General features: G+C 34.3%; 1 protein-coding gene across 1 annotated transcript in view; it reads right to left on the reverse strand.

Moving 5' to 3' along the window:
• Positions 1-4,380, reverse strand: part of LOC115482852 (neurobeachin-like) — a 72,548-nt gene extending 68,168 nt beyond the window's left edge. Inside the window, exon 1 of the mRNA XM_030223096.1 lies at positions 3,920-4,380. Within this exon, the coding sequence (XP_030078956.1) occupies positions 3,920-4,078 (159 nt within the window). The 5' untranslated portion in view covers positions 4,079-4,380. The remainder of the gene's footprint in view (positions 1-3,919) is intronic.
• Between the last annotated feature and the right edge of the window lie 5,800 nt (positions 4,381-10,180).

Consider the following 10,180-nt stretch of genomic DNA (forward strand, 5'->3'; position numbering starts at 1 on the left):
CTTGGCCCGCCCACCCTTAACCTCCACTGGCTAACCCCTAAGTCCAGGGCACAGCCGCCCAACTCCAGGTCCTTTATCCACTTTCAGAGCGGAAAGCCGTGTCACGTGCTAAGGACCAAAGCCTTTAATCGATTTGCCTTTCGTCTTTGTCGTTAGCTAAAAATTGTTGCCTACTAAAAATAAACGCTTAATGCAAATCGACAACAACAACAACAGCAAACAACCAAAGACAACAACAATGAAAATTTTGAAAAGCAATTGCAAAATGTAGTCAACAAAAAGGCGTCCAAAAATTTTCAATTTGTTTGCTTATGCAATGGATCCGGCTATGTCTCTCCCTTGCTCTGCCGCTCTCTGTCTCTCTCTCTCACTCTCTCTCTCTCGCTCTTGTTTGTTTTTGCTATTACATACAAGCAAATAAACACACACGCACACTGCGATAGGCATCTATATAGACATATATACATATATAATTTTAATGACTGCATTTAGAAATTTTTATGCATCCTTTTATGCAAAATGCGGGAATTTAGATATCTATCGAGTAAATGTTTACGCTCTGCCCCCAAATTTATGCTCTAGTATTTAAATTTTGATGACTTTTTGAAAACATTTGCATATTGTACAGATACTTTATAGTTATCGTCTGTCTTGCATCTCCCTTCAGTTTCCAATAGGTTCAGGGTATATCAGAGTCGGCTACTGTCCACTTAAGAACTTTTACTTGTTATTCGGTCCAACATGTGCACGATAATGCAACATGGGCAACGTTTTAATGCTATCGTTTAAATAACTGAGAGAGATTACGCCAGCTGGGAAAGCAGCAAAACAAATGCCTAATGACATCTATCATAAAAGCTATTGATTATATTACACACTATCTGGCCCCATCCATTAAAAGTAATGATAAAAAACTAACAAAAGGGGGCTGAACAACACTTAGTAACCCACATTTAGTGACTTTTCATATAAAACATTAAAAATGCTTGGCATGACTCCCCCCGCATCAGATGTTCTCTACGAACTGAGCTGGCTGTGGAGCTAGACTAATGAAACTTGCTGCAGTTACTGCTTATTGTGGCTATTATGAAATATATGAAAACTGGCCAAATCGCTTGGCTATATCTTAAGCTTATGATAGATTAAAAATGAAAAAAAATCAGAAATTTGAGAAATTGAAATATATAAATTAGAAGTGTTTGCCTTTAAATTAGCTACAATAAGCTTAACTAAAGTTAAGCAATTTTTAGTACAAGTTTTGGTATATATATATATACATATATTTATATTTATATAAAGCGTATTAACCGGCTTTGCGCGTCTTAGACCATGCCACGTAGCCAAAGCAATTGATGTTCATTTGGCTTAAGATATACTTAGCTGTCATTTTAACTTTTTGACACATTTTCAATGTGTGTGTGTGTGTGTGGCTGGGTGTGGGTGTTTATATTCATGATATTTATATATATATATATGGTTCTTTAACGGCATTTGAACACGTCAGCGCTTTTCTGCTTTTTTTTGGCTGTGTGGGTTACGCTTATCAGATTGCCAGGCCGTATAATCGTATAAAATATATTATATGTTATATATATATATATATATATGCATGTATATGTGTACATATCTATGTGGCGTTATCTAGTGAGCATATAGCTAGCTCTTTCTCGCAGCCGCTTTCTCCTCGCTCGCTCTCTCCCTCTCTCTGTCTATCTCACTTGAGCTATCGTTTTGCTGTTGCCAGTTGCTTATCTTATCAATAAATAGCGACTACGACGACGCCAAAGAACTTCAATTCAATTTCTTTTCAATTTCATGCACACACAGACACCCACACACACATACACACACTCACTCACATACCCACACCTGTCAAGCAGACGTCAGTCAGTCAGGTTTTTTTTTCTACTTTCTTTTGCCTGCTCGTTGAAAATCTCGACAGAATCTCGTAATGATGAGCGACGGTGTCGTGTTTTCATTAAGGCACCAACACAGGATCCAGCACACACACACACACACACATCCAAAAAAAAAATGTAAATTTGAAAATCTTCTCTAATAATAATAATAATGTCGTGTAATAATACAATATGTATGCAGGCATATTGTCTTCTAAGGGTAGAGCAAGCTGCTGGCCTTTGATCTAATCGCCGGCACAACAACAAACACACACACACACACACACACACATATACATACATACACATGTATATACAGACACAGGTAGGCAATGCCTTAGCCTTACCTTTAGTCTCTAGTCAGCCTCCCTTGCAAACATGAAGATGTTTCGCTCTGCGGCTTTCACAAAATGTTAATTTTGTGCTAATGAAAGCGGCGTCTATTTGCCTGAGTGTTAGTGTGTGTGTGTGTGTGCTGGTGTGTGCTGGTGTGTGTGCAGCATTTAGACGCCATTTTGTCAGGCTGTCTAATGAAATTGCGCTGTCTTGTGCTAAAGATTTTTGGCTGCACAGATTTGCGCAAGGCAACAAAAAAAAAGTCATATGAGCAAGCTGTAGAGTATGCCAGACTAGAAGATGCCCTATAAGCTGCTTGCGACTTACTTTACTTTAACAGAATCATAAAGCAAGTTACTTTTTTTCCCATTGTCTGTTAAATACACTTAGACTGCTAATCGATATTTATCGATACTTTATAAAAACTTAAAACTCGTTTATTATTTTTAAATAAGGCGAAAATCTAAAAACAAAAGCAAAACAAACCATTGATATTTATCGAGCATTTTTCAAATGACCGAAACAATATTTATCGATATTTTTACAAAATATTTGCCACACATGAAAAATAAGCTTAAGCTGGGAGCTGAGTTAATTCAACTAAACCAAATTTGGTTTTCAAGATTTGCAATAATAACCACACTTGACAATCGATATATATCGATCTTGCTAAATTATTGAATACTTATAAATAGAATATATATAACTATAAATATTTTTGTAATATTTCGATATACCTTTAGTCTTAATATCTTTCAGATGTGCAATCGATATTAATCGATAACATCTAAGCTCAATTGGATATAGCAAGAATCACACCGAATCTCTATACTAATCAAGCTTAACTATTGGCATAGCTTTTCCCTGCTCAACCACACATCAATATACCCTCTATTCACCACTCTCGTCCCATTTACAGGGTATGGCAAACAGATTTTGTTTGAAACTAGCAATTTTGCCATGCCCCATGTGGCGTCATCTATGGGCAGGTGTAGTTCGGGCCCAGAAGTTCTGGCAAGTGTCAAATAACAATTAACTAAATGAGCCCATCTAGGAAAGATTCTACCAGATGCAGCCAAATGCAAAATTCTTCACAAAATCCTCTTTTAATTAACTTCAAGTGTAAATATTTATTTTGTGGCTTTCATTTCGCAAAATTGTTGTTTACAAATAGCAAATGTTGTGGAAATTGTGAATTTCAACCGAAAGTCATAAACATTATGTCAAAATTCCCATTTTGTAGTTTAATTCTGTTCGAATCCGAAATGTTATCGAATACTTCTCCTTTAACAACTCTCAATGCCGATAGCATACTGTTATCGATATACATATGTACTCAAATATTTGGTATGCAATGACAACCAATAGGAATGGGTTGGCTTGTTATCGTTTATCGAATAGATTTCGAATAACAATTATCAGTTATCGACAGTTTATTCTTTGTATATAAACGCAATGATAACAGTTTTGTTATTCATTTTCGATAACTTATCGTAATTGAATATGATTTGAAAGCATGAGATAATCAATGAGCAGTGGATGTTATCGAATCATATATGTGATCGATTGTTATTGCAGAGCTCACCTCTTTTATGTGTATAACTATTGCAAGTCGATTGTTATCGACTTATGTGTTACCGATTACTGATATTTTATAATAATGAAAATAAATTTCGGGTACTTACCAAATGTAAAACAGTGTTGACCACCTCCCGATTGGTCACCTGGCCGACCTCGATGAGGCCGATGAGGACGGCAAATTTCAGATTATCGGCGGTTGTCATTCTGACGATTTCGTCGGGCCGCTTAATGTCGCTGAACGGCGGACGCATGATGTCCGCCATTTTGTAACGAGTCGATTGTTGATTTGTTGATGCAATTGTTGTTATCGATATCGATTGTTTTGTTTCAGTTCGAGCGTCGATTGTTCGATAGACGCATACAAAAGTGTGGCATTAATTAGTTGTTGACGTCAATCGTTCAGATCGAGTTATATAAATATACAGGCATACATATACACATATATATATAACTATATGTGTGTAGACTGGATGGATGGAATTCACAGGGGACAGCTATGGACGCACACACTCACGCACAGCAAGACACGAATGCACACACACATACATACATACATATATTTATATATATATATATATGTGCGTGGATATATCTCTAGATATATCTATATATATATATATATATATTTAGATCTATAGAGAGAAAAACACAAACAACGATTTTTTCAATCGGGAAGGAGACAAAATAAAAATTTGCTTGAATTTTGTAATATTTTTGGAGAATTTTGATTTATTTTTTATTTTTAGATTTTGCACATTTGTTTTTGTTGTTGTTTTTGTTGTTGTTGTCGTTTTGGCAGCCGCTGTTGGCGCTCATATTGAGTCGCTTTTGTTGTTACATTTATTTCGTATTTTTTTAAATTAAACTTTGAAATATTTTATATAATTGCACACTTTTTTAATTTTAATTTTTAGTTTGTTTTTGTTTTGGTTTTTTTTTGTGGATTTTTGGATGGGTTTTTATTGTTGCAGACATTCGGAAAAGAGGAAAAGAGAAAAAATACAGAAATGCAAAAATTAATCAAATACTTTTATGTATGTAAATTTAATATTTATAATATGTGTAAAGGCAAAATGACATTCAACATAAAATGCTCGCTATGGAAATTTCATATAAAATTATTATTTTATATAAGAGTTTCTAAATGGGAATGTTGAAACGGTGCAAATGCAGGTTAGCGCAACTCTTACGATGGCCAAGAGGGAACAGAATATATTTAGTTATATATTTATGCATAAAAATAATAATATAATATTAAAAATAAATAAAAAATAATAAAAAAATTTATAAAGCAAATATATAAAAATTGGAATAAATAAAATACAAAAATTGGAATATATTGAAAATGATATAAAAAATAGAATTACAAATATTGAAAACAAAAATAAACAAACACTAATACAATTCAATCTTAAATTTTAGAAATAAAATTAAACACTAAAATAAAAATAAAACAGAGGAAACGAAAAATATAACAAAAACACAAAACATTATAATTTGTGTTACTAAAAATAATAAAATATAAAAGAACGAAACTAAAACAAAAAATTTGTGAGTAAAATAAAAAAAAAACAATCGAAAATATGAAAATTAAAATATAGAAATAAAAGAAAAAGCAGCTAAATATTATATTATACTTATGGCAAAAAAAATAAATAAATGAATATTCATATTTGTGCCCTAGACTATCTATCTCTCTCTCTCTCTCTCTCTCTCTCTCTCTCTCTCTCTCTCTCTCTCTCTCTCTCTCTCTCTCTCTCTCTCTCTCTCTCTCTCTCTCTCTCTCTCTCTCTCTCTCTCTCTCTCTCTGTATCTGTCTATATCTACCTTATCTCTCTCTATCTTTCTTTCTTTCTCTCTCTATCTCTACAATTATGTTTCCAAGTTATTTATCGAAATATTTCATTATATTTATTATAATAAATTATTAAAAAAATAAAATAAGGATCAGTGCATATAAAAAAATATATATAATACAATATATATTCATTTGTTTATTTATATACATATTGCTATATATTTAAAATTACTTTTCACGCTTTCATTTCATTTAAAACTTCCATCCTGAAAGTTTTTCTTTTCTTTTCCTGGAAACTTAGGGAAATAGAGTAAAAAGAATGCTTAACAAGAACTTTTATTTTCAATTGTCAGATAGTATGTCTCTATTCTATCCCACTCTCATTCTAGTCTGTCTGTCTCTCTTTCGCCCTTTTGCTAGTTTATTTACTTTTTTGATGTCTGCGCTCGTAATATCTTAGGGTTTGACTCATGCAATTGTACTCGGCATATATAAAACAGAAGAAAAAGAAGAAGCAGAATATAAAAACAATTCGTCACGCATCAGCAGTAAAAGTTGCATAGGGCTATATACATACATATACCTATATATATATATATAGATAATCGCTGAATAAGAGACTTTTAGAACACTTCTCAAGACTCACAATGCCTAGGCGGTAATTTTGTTAAGAATTTTAAATTATTTTTGGAACAATATTATGCCAGTAAATCATATATAACAATATTTCTCTATATGTGTATATACCAAGATTTTATGGCACAGGAATACTTTTAAGAAATTGAACAATCGAAAGTATTTTCAAAAGAATTTTTTTAGTTTCCTATAGATTGGGAAATATTCAATAACTAACTAATAAGTATAATTATATAATCTTTAAATATATGTCAAAGTCGAAGATTTTTAAAAGAAGAACTTTTATAGTATCTTAGATAAAGGGAGTACTCTAAACCACATGCGGAGTTTACCAACTGATATAATTCTTTGTGTTTGCAAGTGTACTCTTTCTATATCTAACTAACTATACTTTTTATAACTGTATACAGTTCAATAATAATACCGTAATATATACACTTGTGTTCATAAAAATTGTAAGGCTATTATTTCGTTCAAAAATAAAAAATAAATCAGCTGCTCATAGAAATGTAAGTTAAAAAAAAATAATAATAAATTAAAAATATTTTATTCTTCATACGTTTCAATTAAGTTGTCAAAATATTGTGATTATCATTCAATTTTGTTGTAGAACATTTAGTGCTCAGTCGCAATACTATTTTTATGAACACAGCTGCATATAATTCCCGTCGAACCTTTTTTCTCTTGAACGTTTTCTTCACCTTTGCTAATGCAAAGGTAAACAATGGAGTCGTCTATCGAAAAGAGTTTTCTGACTTCTTTTGGAGAGTTTTTTAAAGATTTTTTACCTGGCAATTAGAACTTTGAAGTATTTTCTACAGGAAATAAGAGGAACAAGAATCAACGCCTTTTATTTGTTAGAGGAAAATAACTCTGCGACATTTTACCAGGTTTCTTCTTCATACACATTAATGCTTATTCTAGTAATATATGCCAATAGGTGTGCTACCTATTGCCAATCTGAATGAAATAAATGTGTAGTGCCGTTAAAACCATAATAAAAAAATGAAAATGAAAAAAACCGGCGTGGCACATTTTGCGGTAGTTGGTTGGTAGCAGTGCCGTCGACGTCGACGTCGATGACGTTGAAGTTGACGTTGACGGGTCGAACGACAGTAGCGCTATCAAACGTAATTAACGCAGCACGCTACGTAAATGAAGTGCGCTTACGCTAACGCGACACGTAAGCGGCCGGTTTTGGGCCCCCTTCTTTGCAATGTGGCCGTGCACGCGAGGGGGTGGGCAACAAGATAAATGAAACGAGCAAGAGAATGGCAGCGAGAGAGGACAAAAGAGAGCGAGGGAGAAAGAGAGCAATTGAAGTCGGAACGTCACAGCAGTTCAGGTGATGCATGCCCAATTGGAGCATGCATGTTGCCAATTGGCAATTCTCATATGCATTACACAACAACGCAAATGTATTTGTGTAGAGATCACGCTCTCAAAACTCAAAAAAGATAATAAAAAAACGCGTGTAGAGCCGCTATCAATTTGTTATCTAAGCGTTTATCTCAACATGGCAGCCACACCAAAAGCAAATGTGATAAATAAATGAATGTTATCTGTAAATTCGAATTGGACTGCAAATTGTTTAGGTATACTAATTAGAGCCTATGCATTAACGTAACATTTTTTATACAAAAGTAGTTGTTATATTTATATATATATATATATATATATATATATATATATATATATATATATATATATATATATATATATATATATATATATATATAACAACTACTTTTGTAGTTGTATATATACATATATATATTGTTGTTGGTTATTTTTCTTGGCCCAACAACTTTGCCATTGGGTTTGCACTTTACGCGCGTTCTCTTGCTCTCGCTCTCTTAGACGCGTTCTCACTGGCTCTCTGGCTCTCTGGCTCTCTGTTGCTGTTATTGTTGTTGCTGCTCTTTGCTGTTATACGTCGTAGTTGTTGTTGGTGGTGGTGGCTAAAAGCGGCGCTTGTACCTTTTCGTTCTGTTTCGGTGGTTGCTTCGCTCGCGCTTTTCGAATAACAATCAAAAAATATACAAAAAATGTGGTTTTAACCAAATTGCGCAAGCAAAACGGCAACAACAAATTGCTCAAATTCAAATAGAAGTTATTTACACGATGGCCTAACATAACCTCCAACGATGAATTGTTAATTGCAAGCACACACACGCATACACACACACAGTGCTAATGTTTTTTCCTTTGTTTTCCTTAGCATTGCGAGTCTCGCTCTTTCAGTTGCGCTCCAGGCTCTTCCACAATTCACCTTGGTCGCCTTACACACACACACACACACACAGAAACACACCTTCCTCGCGCCCTATGCCCCGTTCTCCCAATAGTGTCCACTATGACAAAGTGGAAAAATCAATGAAAGTCAGCGCGTAACAGAGCCCAAAAGAGCGGGCACGCGAGAGTAAAGTGCATGCAAAGACAAAGAGAGCGCGCGCGCGTCCTGCTTCCCCTTATACCCCAGTCGCCTCTCCGTATCTCGCTCGGTCTCACACGAACCTGAACACACGTCGTCAGTTTGTTAACTTATTCTTATTAGGCTGCTGGCAGCTACCACGTTCTACCACACACACATGCATACTTTACATTCACATACGGCACACACATACGCATACTACTCTCACGCTCTCTCGCTGACGCTCTCTGGCTGATTCTCTGTGGATGTCAACGTCAGCGTTGCGGCTTTTCTGCTTCTTGCTACGTTTCGCTTTTTTTTTATCGTATTATTTTGCACCGCTTTGTTATATTTTTCATTCTTATAAGCGCACCAACACCAACAAAAATGCTAATTGGCATTGCCCAAACTACACAAAATTCTTAATTGGAGTGTCAAATGCACCAAATGCCAATTCGCCGCGCAAAGCAAACAAAAACAAACCACAAAACCAAAAAAAAATGAGAAGAGAAGAGAAAATAACGGAAAACCATAACAAGAACGAGCATGTTCAATGTTTTACAACAAAATGCCGACAAAAAAAAAGACAAGTATATTTACGTTGTTTTGGTGTCAGCCGCATGGGCTACCCTTTGTTGTTGTTGTTGTTGTTGTTGTTGTTGTAATTGTAGTTGTCGTATTTTATTATCTTTTGTAATTTTCTATAAATATTACCGCACACTTTACATAAACATATATATTAATAATTTATATATTTTTTATTAATTTTTTTTTTTATAGTTGTTACGATTGTTGTTTCGCACACGTACACACAGAAAAAAAAATTGCAAAAAAATTATTATTATGATGCATAAATAAATCAACGTTCACGTAACAACAAAAACACAACCATCTTCGTTTACGTCTTGCTGCCTACTGACGTTAACTCTTACGCCGTCAAACTAGCAATGAGAACGCATGGACAACAAACCCAATCAGAATGCTTGTTTATCGGCCATGTTCTCGTTTACGGCAACGCACAGTGGTGTGCATTGCTTACAATGCGCGCCGCTAGTTAACTATTACCAATTGCTTAGCATCAACTGCTGTTTTGGTTAAACATTTCAAATGCAATTTTAATTTAAGCAATTAGTGGTGTTTTTGCCATGTACTAACTTAGCAAAATGTAATTAAATTATCTTAAGGACACAAACGGAATTGGGAACATCCTGCTTTACAGCTGTTAGAGGATAATAACATCTGTTGGCACTTAGGCCACACTGTTAGTGTTAGCTTAACATTGAGACACTCAGCAAAGAGCCAGGCTCTTTGGCCCGCTCTCTGTTATTAGCACTGAGAGTCCTTTGGAAAGTGTTGCCCATTTTTGGCGCTCGTATAACACTTTTTGAATGGATGCTTTTCGACTAAACGGTATCAATTTTACACAAATTTTGTGTATAAATAAAAAACGTACGTTCATTTAAATGAATTAAATAATGTTATTTACTAATATATTTTAGTTTTAACAGCTTAATTTGC

Source organism: Drosophila hydei, unplaced genomic scaffold, assembly GCF_003285905.1.
Source record: "Drosophila hydei strain 15085-1641.00,03,60 unplaced genomic scaffold, DhydRS2 tig00000131-arrow-arrow-pilon, whole genome shotgun sequence".
Classification (NCBI taxonomy): Eukaryota; Metazoa; Arthropoda; class Insecta; order Diptera; family Drosophilidae; genus Drosophila; species Drosophila hydei.